Here is a 17,507-nt window from a genome sequence, read left to right as displayed (position 1 = left end):
TATGACTTTTTTAAGAGGGTTGGAATTAGAGTTATGGCCTCTACAAAAAAAAAAGAATTTTCTTCAAGTAAAAAAATAAAATGTATGTGTGTCGTTGTTTATTTGGGGGGAGCGTTATCCCTAACTCCTCCCCAGAGACCAAGACAAATTTAGAAGAGTAGCGGCTGCGCCCCTAGCATAAAGGGGCTCTTTATTTTATAAAATTAAAATAGTCTAAGACCATCCAGGAACTTAAAAGAAGCTTCAATGTAAAGGAGGACAATAGCGGTTCAGCAGTTAGCGAGATCCTTCGCAACAGACAAAAAAGCTTACTATTTTATATAATAGGACTAGTGTCCCACCCCCCAAGAAAATAGCCTAAAACCACCACAGGACCAGTAGGTATGTTCCCTGAAGAGTAGAATCCGATCAGTTCAGTGGTTACTGAGATCTGAAGCTTCAGACGGACGGACGGACAGACGGACAGACATCAAGCTACTTTGTATTATAGATATGAAATAAATGTTGGTTGTACCAGGATCGTTATTGGGATGAATGTATCCCCAAAGAAATTCCCTACACCATTGCCGCGGAAAAGTTCAAGAAAGAAGAGTTTCAGGGCTCCGCGGAAAGAACATTGTCCATTAAAGACTGCGATAAGGTATAATAAATATTTTTTAAAGCTTCGCTACATTTATGGTAAATTTGAAGGTTTGTCTAATAGTACTGTGGTATTCGGCAACCGTGAGCCATGCCTATGGCACCCCTGAACTGGGGTTCGGTGGAGGGTCAATGGCCCTCCCCCGAGTCCTGGGGAAGGGGTCTGACGACCCCCTCCCTATGCTTAAAATTAATGATTGAATCTGTCATGTTTATTATGGTTAACTGTATTCTTAATTCTCCCCCACCCTTTCCAGGGATGGGGGATCATTATTGCCCAAACTGACTATTGTATATGTGTTATAATGCTTTCATGTTATGATTATTTATTCCTATCCATGTATTTATTGTTTGTTGTATATAGCTTTAGTATCCTTTAAACCTTCAATAAAGTGACAACTGAAATAGATGTTGACTATTATTTAGTGAATGCTAGAGAAGCGTAGCTTCTCTATAGTAAGGTGTCCACGTCTGTCACACTGCCGTAATCTAATTGAACTCCGGTGTCTGCCATTTATCCTCGGCGGATACCACAACTTATGGTGACAGCTGTGTGAGATTACGGCGAACCACAAGTGTAGAGCAGACGCGCATCTGAGGCTAAGGTACTCCCAGCAGTGAAACTGGCAAAACTGACGCAAGCAACCTGAATTACCCACCCTGGACAGCAAAGTTTAACTCTGCATCCGGCAGTTGTGGAAGCGAGACAGCGAAATTTGACGAAGAACCGCGAGCAGCGCCGATATCTAACGGAGAATTGAGCGCTCAAAGGGCTGAAACAGGCCTGCGGACCGGCTGAAACAAGCCAAATAAGTGTAAACGGCTGAAAATAGGCCAACTTTACTGCAAGAAATAGCAGGATCCGAACCAGTGGCGCTAGCAGGACGGGACATTCCCTGCCGCCATCAGCCGGATTTGGATCAGCGGCGCTAGCAGGACGGGACATTCCCTGCCGCCGATAGGCTGAAACACGCCACATAGCTGCAAGCTGCGAGCCAACATACGAGTGTAGTGCACCAGAACAGAGAAAAACTACGTCAACTCCAAGTATCCTGAGAGGCTACAACGCAGCCACCCATCTAGAAAAACAGATATTATGTCACATTGCAGGGATTACCACCCTGGTGTGATGGCTAAACAATAGGTTTATGAGCAAAGCTTGGCAAACAAATTGTTGTGTTGTGATAAATCTAAAAATAGAACAGGCTTGGATTTATTGTGTATTGTGATAACAGCTAAAAATAGAACAGGGTTAGTAAACAAATCTGTTATGCAATTGTGATAAGGACAAAAATAGAAGCTAGATGTAATATAATAAAGACCCTGATATACAATCAAATCACCTCAAGCCTACAGCACAACAACAATACACCCCTTATTCCAGAGGAAAGGGAGGAGCCCCTCTCCCTTGAAGGCAAATACAATCAGGGTGATATAATAGATAAGCCTAGGATTAAGAAGAAAAGGCACTATTACACCAGCACACAGTTACCCCCCTCCCTCACAGGGGGAACGGACGGAGTTACCCCCGTCCCCTCACGCGCTTCCCCCTTCCTACCCACACTAGACTAAGTCCGCCTGTAGTGTGGGGCTAGCGACCGGGAACACAGAGCGCCATTCACGGGTAGCGCAACAGAGTGCGGAAAATATCATAAATTCAACGGACAAAGCGGACCAATGAGAGAGCGAGTTGAGGGATAAGTGCGCGTTTTCCCCGTGTGTGCGGATTTGACGGTGCGTACGCGCGTTGCAAGGACAGGAGATTTCACGCACACACACACACACACCCACACACACCGGAGCGGAGCTACTCCATAGCATTTAACAGGGGTATTTTTAGCAAATAAAGAATTACAAGCTTCTCTCCTTCTAGCTCTAGTGTGATAAAGGAAAACCCAATCAGTTCCTGACAGCAGTTCAGACCCTCAACATCTATCTACCCCTACCAGCCTACCCTACAACCTCAGCACCTAACTAGTGATAAGTACAGCTAAGTTATACCTTTGCAACTAAACTACCAACCTAGTGATACAAACAGTGTTGGCTGTTAGGCTAGAAAGCCTCAAGTGACAAACCATTCATTTTTAGTACTGTATAACTTTGTGCCCCGCCGTTGAACCGTTGACCCGATGGAACAGCCGCAAGCCCCAGGAGGTGATCAAGCCCCAGGATGGCTCCAGGATGACCCTCAGCCGGCCCCAGCCGAGTACCGCAAACTGATGCTGAGCAATCTGCCGGAGTATAGAGGGCCGCCCAAGCAATCCTGGTCGTCACATATCCGCAGACTCGAGATGTCATGGGCGGCTTACCGCGTGCCACCTCATGATTCCCTCAACCGCCGCAACGCCCTCCTACTGTCACTGGTAGGGCAAGCGGCGGAAATGGCGTCCCATCTGTTTGGCGAGGCAGGCCAAGCCTTGACCTACGAGCAGTTCAAGGCCGAGTGTGAAATGCTATTTCGTCCTGCTTTTGAATCCCAAACGCTTAAACAAGCGTTTAGGGATTACAAGCAACACTCGACAGAACCAATACAGGCGTACATATCCACTAAATGTGCCCTGTATCGGGACGCCTACAGCCATGAGGATCTTGAGTTGTTGGTGGACGAATTAAATCGTGGAATTCGTAACGCCAATGTAAAACGCATCATGATGGGACATGAAATTACGAGTGTACCTGAGTACACTCGTAAGGCCATGTTTACCGTCACCATGATCACAAAGCAACTGAAAGAAGGTGTGTGCCTAGTGGACTCTACCGACGGGCTGACTGGATCCGCCAGCATCCAGTTGCCCCAGTATGATGATTCGGAGCCAATGGAGATTGGCGCCTTGGCTCCGAGTCTCCACCAGATGGGGAAGGTCGCTCCAGATGACAAGGTTCCAGGTCGCTGCTTCCGCTGCCAGGGGAGAGGCCACCGAGCTCGAGACTGCCCGACGCCTGTGGAAGTTAGCCTAGAGGAGAGACGCACCCAGCCACGCCGTGACCGTTCTGCCAAGTGCGAGCGTTGCCACTATGACGGTCACACGGCGGCCGATTGTAGAGCTGACTGGGCCAAGGTAGCCAGCCGCAGGCGCACCGCCGATAAGGGCGCCCCTCCAGGGAAGCCCAGCAGAGTGGCCCACATGGAAGGGAGCGCGCCCCCAGCACCACCGCAGCAAGCAGCCGCCCCCAAAGCTGCGGACCGAGCCGATGGGATGCCGCAGTTTGGGACTGTCCCAGCTAGGATCAACGTACTGGGCGGCGCGGCTGAACCCAACCGGGTTGGCCTAGGCTTCAGCCTCAACCACCTGGGGCCAGAGCTGATACAACCCAACAACATCGCCGAGCCAGAGATTCTGAGGCCCCAGCCTTTTAGCCTCAACATGATGGAACCTGCCCGACTGAGCCTACCCAGCAAGAGTGGAGGGGCGCTACCCAGCGTCCCTGAGATGGTGTACGGGGAGGCCCTGGCGGCCGCTGAACGAGAGAGGCAGGAGGCGCTAGCCAGCGCCTCAGCATCGATGTATGGGACGCCACCCGGCGTCGCCACCTGGGATGACGGGGGGGTGCTATCCAGCGCCTCCCACCTGGTGCCTGGGGCGACAACCGTCGCCGCCACCGAGATACCTGGATCCTGGAACGAGCCAGCCTCCAACCTGATGTCTGGGGCGACAACCGTCGCCGCCACCGAGAGACCTGAGTCCTGGAACGAGCCAGCAGTCCCAGAGGAAAGGGTGACACCCGTCACCCCCAGTCAGCCAGCGCCACCAGCCTGCAGGGAGAGCCCAGCTACATGCCATCCAGAGCCCCCTGCCAGCCGAAGGAACCCAGCTGCCCAACACCAGGATAAGTTGAATTTGTTAAATGTGTTGTATCCAAGCTATTGTAAAACCCCAGCCTTGCCTGTGCCCCCTGCACCAGAGGCTGGGGAGATTGAAATTTGGGAAAATAAGGACTTGCCTGTGCCACATGCACCTGAGTTCCTAGGGCAGGGGAGGGAAGTGAGTAAGGGCGAGCCTGTGCCACATGCACTTCAGCCCCATGCCACTGGGCATGCCTTGGACAAGGGAAGGGAGCACTTGGGGCTAGGGGAGCCGTCACCCAGGCAAGTGCCAGTCGCTTGCCAGTCTGTCATTGGGGAGGGTATCGGGGTGCCCCGGCCGCACAAAGATAACGCTCAATGGAAACTTGTATCTAGCCAGGAGCAGCCCAGCCGTGTCCAGCCACAAGAAGCAGCCGTGACCAGAGCTGAAGATCCCCAGCCGCGTGTGCGAGGTAGATGGTTGCCTGGAAGCCTCTCCCATTGGTGGATGGTCCTGTGGGGCCTCCTGCTGGCAGCCGTGTGGCCTACAACCAGCTACGTCCTGGTGGGATGGGACTGTGCCAACCCCACCCACGTCACATCCTACAATAAAGAAAAGATGTGTAACACGGAGCCCCTACACCAGGAGGTGCCCCTGGGCCATGAAGTGCACGTCCTGCAGCAAGTCAAGGTGAGGGAAACAACCGGGTACAGTTGCCAGCTAACCGTGTCCCAGTGGACATTCAGGTGTGGGGTATGGGGTCACCTCAAGGTGACCTCGGTCCCCACCCTCATGAGGCCAACCAAGATAGACCCAGAAGCGTGCCGAGACCTGGCCAGAAACCGAGTCTACACACTGCCAGGCAAGACCCAGCCACTGACGTTCCAGCTGAACCATCCCCTGTTCTTCACCATCGACATGGTGGGCGCCCTCGTCAACAGCCCCGAGGGGGTGGGTTGTGAAGGGGAGGACGTCCACTTCGAGGGCCAGCTGTACCGCAATGAATTAGTGCTCCAGGAGCGACGGCTGCTGGTCAAAGAAGAGACCTACGTGGTAGAGGATGGACGGGTGGAGTCCCAATCTGACCACCTGACCCAGGAGTGTCCCCATTCTGAGCTGTCCTGCATCACTGGGGAAGCAACCTACGTGTGGGACCACCTGGGGAGAGATTGCCCCTTGAGGCTGATCCGCAGCCTCCAGCCCAGCCTAGTGATGGATGCATACCTGGTTGACCATCAGGCCCAGTTTTTCATCAACATGACCAACCCCACCTCGATTGTGAACTGCGACTTCGAGGCCCATGCCACCAACCATCCAGCGTTGTTCGTGGCAGCTGACCCAGCCGCGGCTGCGCTGCCCAGAGTGTCGGCCAGGGATGTTGACGTCCCCCTACAAGCCCAAATACATGCAGGTTATATTGGGTTTACCCTGGAAACGCGCATGAAAAGCACAGCAGCAGAAGAAGTAGCAGCCAACTGCTGGAAGCTCCAGCAACTAGACCCGGCCCACCCGGTGCGTGTCCAGGGGAGCACGTTCTCGGTACTGAGGGGAGACATCCTGCTGCAGCTGACCTGCCAACGCCATAAATACGTTGTCCGCGAACACAAGGAGTGTTGGGACAAAGTGCCAGTAGAACCCACAGGATTTGTAGACGCTGTGACACGAATATATAGTGAACATGCCACCAAGATTCCCTGCTCCTCCACATACCCCCTGACTGTGCACGCGGAGGAAGGCTGGATAGAGTTAACCCCCGCTCCTAAGAAGAGGCCACCCCCGCTGGATACGCCTAAGCAATTGTTGACAGAGCCCTTAGATGACTTCAGTTCAGGGGGCTTGTATTCGCAGGCTGAGTTGAACGACTGGCAACAACTGCTGGCGTTCCCAGCATACAAGAGCGCCATGCTGACCGGCCTATCCTATGGCTCCTGCGTTCAGCAAGGCAGCTGTTCGGCCACAGGAGACCATGGGATAGTGTCCTACAACATTGACCGACTGGCGGAGGAAGGAGAGGCCGCCCTGGATGTCTGGGCTGGATTTAGACAAGCTATCCACGAGTGGGGAGACGGCGCAGCCATACTGTGCTTGCTGTTGTTGATCCTCAAACTGCTGGGGGACCTAACCATCATTTCTCTGGCAGCAGCACAAGGAGGCGTCCGAGCAGCCCTGAATGCGATGTCACAAGTGTTCCTGTACCATCCAACTTTGTATAGGAAAGCTCTGGCTAGAGCCAGGCTCACCCATGCCAAGTCCCGGGACTTTTCAGTAGACTGGGATGCCATTCCCATCGGCAGGGAAGCAGCCGAGGAGATGGTGTCTATGCAATCAGCTGATAGCGGGCATGACCGCCCAGGTAGGCCAGGACCGCCCTCTGGCAGACCCCGCGGCCCCTCAGGAGGACAGGCCGCTGCCCAGACGATCAACCTGGCAGCCAGCGCCCCAGCCGCTGCCAACAACAACCAGCAGGCCCCACTGCTGACCGTTCCAGCAACAACGGTGCCACCTGCCAACCTGACACCTGCCGGCGCCGAACAACGTGTCCAACCAAAGCCAGCCTCTGCCTTCTATCCCACGTTGGGAGCCCATCAACCCTGAGAAAACACTCACCACTAGGATTCCATTGAATCATTATCGTTTGTATATATCTTAGCCCTAAGGAGCGGACCGAAGGCCTCAACCACTGTCGGAAGTCTGGTAGGGAAACCCTCTCCCAGCCTTCCGAGGGGAGAGTTGTGGTATTCGGCAACCGTGAGCCATGCCTATGGCACCCCTGAACTGGGGTTCGGTGGAGGGTCAATGGCCCTCCCCCGAGTCCTGGGGAAGGGGTCTGACGACCCCCTCCCTATGCTTAAAATTAATGATTGAATCTGTCATGTTTATTATGGTTAACTGTATTCTTAATTCTCCCCCACCCTTTCCAGGGATGGGGGATCATTATTGCCCAAACTGACTATTGTATATGTGTTATAATGCTTTCATGTTATGATTATTTATTCCTATCCATGTATTTATTGTTTGTTGTATATAGCTTTAGTATCCTTTAAACCTTCAATAAAGTGACAACTGAAATAGATGTTGACTATTATTTAGTGAATGCTAGAGAAGCGTAGCTTCTCTATAGTAAGGTGTCCACGTCTGTCACACTGCCGTAATCTAATTGAACTCCGGTGTCTGCCATTTATCCTCGGCGGATACCACAGTACGTCACTAAAATAAGTTTTATTTCTTCATATTTCTTCGTTGAAATGAAATTTTATTAGATTATAATTGTTGGAATATTTTAATCTTATTGTGTATCATTTTAAAATCATTATTTGGCGTTTTCCCTCAAAGGGGAGAGGGAGGAATTTTTTTTTATTTGGGTAATGTTTGGTTAAGTTAGGTTTGGCACTGGATAGTTCTGCCTGGCAACGTACTCATGCATGAGTAAATTGGGAGAAAAATGCACTTTTACTTTCAATTTATTTTTAAAATATAGGGGAGGGGGAAGGGTATGTGCTTGCTAAGCACTTTTAGTGAAAAAACCGATTATTCAATTATTAATGTGTAGTTTTTGCATAGATTTCATTAAAAATTGGTTTAATACTTGTTTCTAGGAATATGGATGTGTATGGTATGGGTACTGGGTAGGTATGGTAATGGTAACTATGGTAACTCCAACTCTAATAATTCTTGTTTCTAGGAGTATGGGTATGTGTATGGTATGAGTAGGTATGATAATGTTAACTATTGTAACTCCAACTCTAATAATTCTTGTTTCTAGGAGTATGGGTATGTGTATGGTATGGGTAGGTATGGTAATGCTAACTATGGTAACTCCAACTCAGCAGCTCCCTCCAGGAACAGCCAGACCAGGGCCAATAATGATGAACCAGGTATACTTTTTTTTAGCTACTCAATTATTAGGTTTACATTTCTATAATACAAAGTAGAATGATATATGTCCGTCTGTCTGATGCTTGAGATCTTGGATCCTTTCTCAAGGGAATATAGCTAGGTAGTTTCAGGCTATTTTCTGTGGGGGTGGTATATAACACTAACATCAGAAACCTCAAATATCAGCAATTTTGGCCTTTTTTACCTCCAAAAAAGTCTCCTCCTCTTTTTTTTGATTTTTAGAAGTAAAACTTCTCTATAGTTTACTTTGTCCGTCAGTCTATGGGGGAGGGACATGGGATTATCTAGATTGACTGCGAATTTATAAACCTAGGCATCAAGAATACAACTTGATTGGTCTATCGATTTATCTGTCATAATTTATATATGACATTTATATTTTTAAAAAAGGTTTCGTGATTTTTATATTTTTTTATCATATATTATACCCTTTGTTTTTATAACCACTAAATACCTGTTCTTGTAATTTTATTCAACCATTATTTTTTGTGCTTTGCTACATATATATGTTGTCATCCTTGTTTTACTTGTAAAGATATAAATATTTCTAGTTTATGGTGAATATGGGGACTATGGTGATTATGAATCAGTTGGCACCCCCATCATTGGACATAAACTTTCTTGGCTAAAGAAGAAAATGGGAAGACTAGATTCTATAAGGTAAAGAGGTTATATAACATTTGAGTAAATACACATTTTTTTGTTGGAAAGGTTTGGACACTACTACTTTGTACAGAAAGCTCATAAATCAACTTAGAAAGTGGGAAAGAAAACCCCTGAAAAGAGATGTATAATCCCTCATTTTTTTGACGTCACATGCAGATTTTTTACACACTTTTGTGTTTGTCAAATTTTTGAGCCAACCTATAGACAAACTTGTCTCTAGAATTTGTTGTTACTTGTATAATTATCAGTCCAACTAAAATAATGTTCTCACAAAGATACCCTAACTATAGAGTAGCTGAGCTTCTAGGATTTGCTAAAAGTATTTAATCAACTATCAAACACTATTGTTAATCCTAAAGTGTAAAAATTTAAGCAAATGAATAGAGGGTGGATGACCCTATCCCGATTTTGTAATTGGACTTTGAAATCAGATAATAGAGTCGGGAATATAAATACAGCCAAGTTTCTCTAAAGGGACATCAAGCAATTTGCTTGAAGGGTCTTATCCATTTGGGCCAGGTAATTGTTTGAGTTATACATTCATACTTATACATGATTTTTGTAATCAAACATTATGTTTAGGTCTAACAAGTCCATATCGAGTTCGTCAACGTATATTGGCCAGTACTTGAATAAGAAGAACCACCACAAGTCCCAGCTATCTCTCTATGATAAAATTACAAGAAAAATCAGCGCTTATGACAAGGAGAAAGAAAAAGAGGTTAAAAGCAGGTGAATGATAAAATGTGTGTGTTTGTGTATGAAAGGATCTCGCGAACCGCTGAACCGATATGGTTCTTCTTTACATTGTTGCTTCTCTTGAAACCCTGGGAAGATTCTAATTCTCCAAAAAGTTCATGAATAAAGAATTTCTCTAAAATAATTTTTTAATGTAAATTTTTAGATTTAGGGCAAAACAATTTAGCCAGACTTAAACCTTTCTTTATTATAATATTTTGTTAATGATTTAATTTTATAGAAAATCAAGTAGAAACTCCAAAAGGGAGAAACTGAAAACTCAAAAATCTCAGGTACATTTTTATTTCCTGAAAAAAATGCTCCAAAATTTTAACTTACAATAACAAGACATCACGGTCTGTTAGTCATGCTTTAAAAGATTAATATATAAAAAAATCTAAAAAATTCATGAGAAAGGTTTCGTGTTTTTTTTCACCAATAATTTTTTGTTGACTTTAACAAATACTCTTTAAATCTCCTTGTCCGCATTCCCATTCATGATTTTTTTGTGTTTTTCTACTAAAGGATGTTGTCATCCTTGTTATTCTTAGAATTTGCAGTATGGCTATCAATCAGATTAATTTCCGTGGGATATGAACCGGTTTTGAGCCTTAATAAAAAATATTGTATCGGATTATGATAATATAAAAGTGTCTGTAATACTATGCTATAAATAACTTTTCATTTGGTTTTTTATTTAATTGTTAAAAAGGTGTTGAGAACTCTTTTAATAATTCAAAGAAGAGCAGCAAATCTATTATTGCAATTGTAATATGTAGGATTTGAATGGAGGAGTTGCCAACGAAAGTTTTGAGAATGATCCTCCTGAGGAAAATGATGAGGATGATCTGAATGATGACGACAGGTAATTTTCGGGGATCTAAAGGGATAAGACTATGGCCATTAAATTGATGTACATTCCCAATGATGATACACAAAATTACCCATTCTGTAGCGTTATATTAGTGGTTGAATCGTTTTTTAACATTCATCTTAATTCACTAAAGTCCCAAAAAGTTGTAAGCCAATGAGTAAGAAATGTTATTATAAAACCTTGGAGACTAGTGTAATAAACAGCCCATTGTCCCCTCTCTCTCTCTCTCTCTCTCTCTTAATTGTATGACATCACACAGACACAAACAAACGAACCTTGTTTTTCGTTTTTTTTACTGGATAGCCCCGCAGGTTTATGGCATTGTTGGTAAAGGATCCTAAAGGGGTTTGGTTAGGCAAAGGAAAAATAATAAGGTCTCCTATTCCTATATAATATGTTTTTAAAAGAAGGGAATCAGTGTTCGAAAGGAACTTAAAAGGCAAGCACCAAATTTTCTCTAAATAAATGAATAAAAACTTTTTTTTAAAGGAGTGGACTTACCCTCTTTCAAAAATCAATTAAAATCGGTACAGTTTCTGAGAACTTCATGGATACATAAACACTAACAGTTAGTTAGTGCAGCCTGTTTTATACCCTTTTATATTTTCAGGGATTTCATAATCAACAAGAAATTTTTGGAGACAATTACAGAGAATCAAAACAGCCCCTACTCAACACAAGCAAGCCATAATACTTCAAGGTATGCTAAGTTATTCTAGTGAAAATCATATTTTTAAAAGCGAAGCTTTTCTATAATAAGGGTCGGTCCGTCCGTCCGCATGTCCGTCCGTAACGGATAGATTTTTTCGTTAATTTAGGCATGTTAGAATTGTCCTATCGATTTCAAATTTTGCATGGTGATTCCTTTAGTAATTAGGTACGATTTAGAAAGCGCAGCAACTCTATAATCGTTACACGAATGCCCGTATGTCCATTTTAAACATATTGATTTTCAACTTTTTTAACAACAAATTTGTATGTGATAAAATCATCCGATTGTTTTGATTTTTGAAATACTGATTCCTAGGACAACGAAGGGGACTCTACCCGTAGTTAAAGTACAGGGAATGACCTGGCCTATTTAAAAAGCATACCTTAGTATTTCATAAAATTGTTTTTTTTATTCGCCTTTTTCAGTTCTGACACTCTACAAGTGTTAATGTTCGTTTGTACTACCGTTGCAGAGCTTCTCTTTCATGGACGTTGTCATCCTTGTTTATTTTCTATATGTCATCAGTGTTTATTTGTAGGCGTATGTCAGCCCAGTCCATATTCACTGATCCAGAGAAGAGAGGACTTGGGGGCACCATGGTTAGGGACCATAGTGCCCCTATTCTAGAATTGTTTCATGAAAATGAGGTAAATAACCCTGTTGGACTATATCCTATAACTTTGAGTAAGGGCTTGGTGATACGATTATTAGAGGCTAAGCTACGGTGCCCCTATCATAGAATTGTTCTATGAAAATGATGTAAGTTACCATGTGGGGGCTTAAATAACCTAAAACTTTAGGGGGCAGAAAATATGATGGTTAGGGACCATAGTGCCCCTATTCTAGAAAATGAAAATGAAGTCTCTCTCTATCTAATAAGTTCATGCCCATAACACTGAAATAAATCCCCTCAGTCACCTACCTTTCACCTTTCTCGTTTAAATATAAACGTGAAATTGCTAGGTCGACCCTTCCACCCGTCCTGTTTCAAGTGCCCCAGAAAAGCAATTTGTGCTGTTGTAATAATTTAAGATTTCATACATGTGTGGAAGTGAAAGTTTACCCCCCAAAATATAATAAATTAATTATTTTAGGAGGATGAACGGGCTACAAGTGCTTTCTCCAGAAAGAGTAGGGGACCAGAAACTTATTCTTTTAATTCTCAAAGGTAATCTATCTATCTATCTACATATCTATCCAGTGGCGTGCGAACCGAAGGGGGCATTTGGGGCAATCGCCCCTCCCCCTAGCGACCAAAACGCCCCCCTGCCCCCCCCCTAGCCACCGCCCCCCTTCCCCCCCCTAAATGTTGAAAATGCCCCATTTTGCCCCCCCCCCCTGGTCAACAAAAATGCCCCTTTTTGCCCCCTACCCTACAAAAAGCAAAACTATCCGAGTTTCCAAAAAAAAGATCAAGATATTTATCATTGTATCATTGTATATTTTGTTTTTAGTAGCGAAGCTACTCTATAATTCACTATGTCCGTCCGTCCGTCCGTCCGTCCGTCCGTCCGTCCGTCCGTCAGTCCGTCAGTCCGTCAGTCCGTCAGTCCGTCAGTCCGTCAGTCCGTAACGCTATGGGGGAAATGAGATTTACTCAGCTCCTATAAAAGATAGGATGCTGAAATTTTTTGACAACATTCCCATTATTAAGGAGCACAATTGACTATAAAACGTCATTGGCGGTTGGACCGCTTTTTAGCAGGTTTTAGGCTATTTTTATATTTTTCACATTTTTCTCCATATCTTCAGTATTTATGGTCCGAATTTCAAATTTTTTTCAGCTATAGATATCAAAATTAAATTTCCTGTCGTTTAAAGAAAACAGCCATGAAGGCCAGACTGCCTTTTAGCAGGTTTTAGGCTATTTTTATATTTTTCTATTTTTTCTCCATATCTTCAGTGTTTATGGTCCGATTTTCAAAATTTTTTCAATTATAGAATCAAAATTGAATTTCCCGTCTTTTAAAGAAACTAACCATGACGGCCAGACTGCCTATTTAGCAGGTTTTAGGCTATTTTTATATTTTTCACATTTTTCTCCATATCTTCAGTGTTTATAGTCCGATTTTCAAAATGTTTTCAGTTATTGATATCAAAATGAAATTTCCCGTCTTTTAAAGAAAACAACCATGACGACCAGACTGCCTTTGGCAGGTTTTAGGCTATTTTTACATCTTTCAAATCTTTCTCCATATTTTCAGTGTATATGGTCCGATTTTCCTAATTTTTTAATATAAGGATATAAAAATTAAATTTTCTTTCATTTTAAGAAACCAACCATGGCGGCCAGGGTTTTGGCTATTTTTATATGTTTTACATATTTCCCCATATCTTTGTTTTTTTTTATCCAATTTTCAAACTTTTTTGGAATATCAGTATCAAAATAATTTTTCTCATTATTATGAGCATCTTTTATGTAATTTACTTTGATCATCGTCATCAAACAAAATAAAACAAGGTTTTGTGTTTATTTTAACCAATAAATATATTCTTGATTTTAATAAATACCCTGTTCCTATCTACAATTTTTTTGTGCTTCGCTACTTATGGATGTTGTCATCCTTGTTATTTCTATAAAAACATGTGTAAACAACAAATATTTAATCAAAAAGTTATTTTATATAAAAAAAGAAACAGTGTTGATATTTATCAAAGCCTTTTTCTCAACACTGCACTGTATGTCTGTCTAAATGAATAACTATATATGATGTCATTTTAATTTCAGGATAAGTTTATCATTTTTTTCGTGTACATACCCTTACAAAAAGACATGTTTTTTTTTATGGCAATTTTCATTAAAAACCCTTAAAACTAACTACACTCTATATTCCTAACTTGATAAAATACGCCACTCTTGTTGTCTTTAATTGATTTTAGTTCAAAGGGGGAGTAAATATTTTTAAGTGCGCTTCACGCACCGCCCTTATAAATCCTTGGAAACACCACTTAATAAAAAATTAACAGAGTTTTAAAGTGCCATTTAAAGAGGGTAGGATATGTTGATTACCCTGTCCCGTTTTAGAAAAATTTTGTTAAAATTTTTGCCCCCAGCCATAATATGGTTGATTTATGCAAAATAATGACCCATGCAAAATATTTTTTTCTGTAATGCAAAAATTGCGATGGTACAAGCACTGCAAAATTTTTAAAATTTGCAAAAAGACCTGTTTTTAAAGCTCTTGTACCATCTCAATTTTAAAGATTTTTTAAAAATTTCAATTCTAGTGTGTCAAAATAAACCTGAAATTTACCCAAAAAAATGGGGGCAGTCTCAATTCTAACATATGAAGGACAAAGGTGTAGCAAGTAATATTTCAAAGTAAAAATTGCCAGATTTCATACACAAATAATAGGGTTAGGCTGGATTAGATGGATACAGATATCCGGCTGATCTATAATTCTGGATATCAAGTATTTAGGTTTATATTGACACACTAGAATTGAAATTTCATAAAAATCTTTAAAATTGAGATGAAACAAAAGCTTTAAAAACGGTCTTTTTGCAGATTTTAAAAAGTTTGTACCATCTCAATTTTAAAGATTTTTACGAAACTTCAATTCTAGTGTGTCAATATAACCCTAACTACTTGATATCCAGAATTATGAATCAGCCGGATATCTGTATCTATCGATTCCAGCCCAACCCCATTATTTATGTATGAAATCTGGCAATTTTCACTTTGGAAAATTACTTGCTACACCTTCTTCCATTATATGTTAGAATTGAGACTGCCCCCATTTTTTTGGTAAATTTCAGGTTTATATAGACACACTAGAATTGAAATTTTGTAAAAATCTTTAAAATTGAGATGGTACAAGAGCTTTAAAAACAGGTCTTTTTGCAAATTTTAAAAACTTTGCAGTGCTTGTACCATCGCAATTTTTGCATTACAGAAAAATTATTTTGCATGGGTCAATATTTTGCATAAATCAACTATATTATGGCTGGGGGCAAAAATTTTAACAAAATTTTTCAAATCCGGGACAGGCTAATGTTGATATAACTTTTAGCTTCTCTATAATTCACTATGGCTGTCAGTGCGTAATGCTAAGGGGGAAATATGATTTTTTTAACTGCAATTAAAGATAGAAGGCTAAAACTCAATGTGGTGCTTGCTTACATGTGAAGACCGGAGCACCAAAACCCCCCCCCCCGCTTAGTTTTGACAAAAATCAAAAATAAGGGGGGGGTAGTTTTTTAACCCCCCGCTTAGTTTTGACAAAAATCAAAAATAAGGGGGGAGTAGTTTTTAACCCCCACCTTAATTTTGAAGAAAATCATAAATAAGGGGGGGGGGGTAGTTTTTTCACTGTACAACACGCCAGAAAGTTGAGTGAGGTAAATCAAGTAAATCCAGTATACCAGAGGGGAAACCTTATTACAGGGATATTCATGTTTTGGGGCATAATTTCCTTATTTAATTATTTATTTTAGTAATTGATGTATCCCTGAACAGAAAATAAGGAGGAGGGGGGCCAGTAAAAGGTTTTAATTTTGTGCACACAAATCATATAATCCCACCCCTTAAACGCCCTTATTTAAAATTAGTATATATAATCAAAATGCAAAATTTTACAAAATCTTCAAAATGCCCCTCTAGACAAAGTGCTTCGCACGCCACTGTATCTATCTATCTACCTATATCATTCTTATGTAAAAGTTGGGGGCCATAAACTAATTCTTATACTTCTCAAAGGTATTTTATCTATTTATCTATCTATCTGTCTGTCTGCCTATCTATCTATTTATCTATCTATTTATCTATCTATCTAACTCTATTTATATATTTATCTATCTATTTAACTCTATATATATATCTATCTATCTAACTATATGTATCTATCTATCTATCTAGGAGTAATGAATCAGGGGTACATTCAGCAGAGGCCAGAAACTCCCCTTCCACAGAATTAACATCCAGGTACAAAGTAGGGAAATACAGTGATGTAGATTATTTTACTTCATTAGTACTCTTCCTGCCCTGAGTACAAATATGTAAGTTTTTGAAATTTATTTAACTATTGAGTTTGTACCCTATAATATAAAGTTGTGAGGTTTTTTTTATATGTAACTTTATATCTCGAAAACTACTGAACCAAAATTCACATAAACAGAGTTTAAAAATACAGAGTAGCTTCGATAATGTTATAAATATTACCCTTTTTAGTTCTTCAAAGAGAAGCGAAGAGGTGGCCTGCTCAGCCTTAATGAATGCGCTCCTTGAAGATGGGGAAAATTTGTCCGTTTCCAGCCGAGGCGGAGGAAATTTGTCCGTGAGCAGCAGAGGCGGGGGAAATATGTCCGTCAGCAGTAGAGGAAGAGAGAATTTGTCCATTGGAAGCAGAGAAAGGGATAATATGTCTGTTTCAAGCAGAGGAAGGGAAAATAAGACCGTGCCAAACAAGAATATGCTCAATAACCCCCAGGTAGACTACAAACTATTTTGATTTTGCTTCCCTCATTTTGTAAGTAAGGTACAGAAGTTTAAACTTTTTGGTCATATCGCTCAAATGTCTTGTTGAGCAAAGAACTCCGATCTCTTTGCGGGAGTAGTGTTTCGGATGTTTTTTTTTACTTTGTGTCAGGTTAGTTTTGGTTTTATTGGTAGCCTCGCAGGGTTAGTGCGCCGGATGTAAAGGCCCTTCTGAGTTAGGCCCCACCGCAAAGTTATACATAAAAAATATTGTCTTATAATTTTTTTTCAAATGAAAGCTGGAAGGGGGTTTAAGCTCGTTGAACACTTTAAAGGAGAGCACAATTTAAGTAAAAATCTTTTACGATTCTAACATCCGTTTAACCATCTATCTATCTTAAATATATGTCTATCTATCTATCGATTTATTAAATAATCTTATTTACTTTCTAGGTATCATGTGAACTGCTTGATGACGATGACAGCATGACTCCAACCGATCTAATCAACCATCTTGCTCAAGAAAACCTTCTTCCCTCAACAGCCGGCCTGCGGCTGGTCGACAAGCAGCTGGCAACAGCTGTCATTGATCATGACGGACCAGCTGCCAGGAGTTCGCCTAAAACAGCTGGCAAAATGGCGACGCAAAATCAGAATTTTTTGGATGAACCGAAGGAACCCAATTCTGGTTCACCCAGTCCCTCAATTCCAAAAAGGTAAATTAGGGTAGCTAGACGTCTTTTTTATAGGTAATTTTAAAGCTTCTCACTTTTTTGTAA

The 17,507-nt window shown here is 42.2% G+C and overlaps 1 protein-coding gene across 2 annotated transcripts in view; it reads left to right on the top strand.

Annotated features, from left to right (window-relative positions):
* Window positions 1–17,507, top strand: part of LOC145333996 (uncharacterized) — a 60,714-nt gene that overhangs the window by 41,988 nt on the left and 1,219 nt on the right. For both annotated transcript variants that reach the window (XM_080179269.1, XM_080179271.1), the window contains 12 exons: window positions 520–640; window positions 8,188–8,299; window positions 8,873–8,981; window positions 9,570–9,719; window positions 9,967–10,018; window positions 10,505–10,590; window positions 11,210–11,299; window positions 11,850–11,958; window positions 12,406–12,479; window positions 16,171–16,236; window positions 16,483–16,741; window positions 17,182–17,444. In XM_080179269.1, the coding sequence (XP_080035395.1) occupies window positions 520–640; window positions 8,188–8,299; window positions 8,873–8,981; window positions 9,570–9,719; window positions 9,967–10,018; window positions 10,505–10,590; window positions 11,210–11,299; window positions 11,850–11,958; window positions 12,406–12,479; window positions 16,171–16,236; window positions 16,483–16,741; window positions 17,182–17,444 (1,491 nt within the window). The remainder of the gene's footprint in view (window positions 1–519; window positions 641–8,187; window positions 8,300–8,872; window positions 8,982–9,569; window positions 9,720–9,966; window positions 10,019–10,504; window positions 10,591–11,209; window positions 11,300–11,849; window positions 11,959–12,405; window positions 12,480–16,170; window positions 16,237–16,482; window positions 16,742–17,181; window positions 17,445–17,507) is intronic.

Source organism: Acartia tonsa, chromosome 12 (assembly GCF_053477335.1).
Source record: "Acartia tonsa isolate MP-2025a chromosome 12, ASM5347733v1, whole genome shotgun sequence".
In the NCBI taxonomy this organism is placed as follows: domain Eukaryota; kingdom Metazoa; phylum Arthropoda; class Copepoda; order Calanoida; family Acartiidae; genus Acartia; species Acartia tonsa.
Note: the sequence above shows the minus strand (reverse complement) of the source record. Positions and strands in the feature narration are given on the sequence as shown.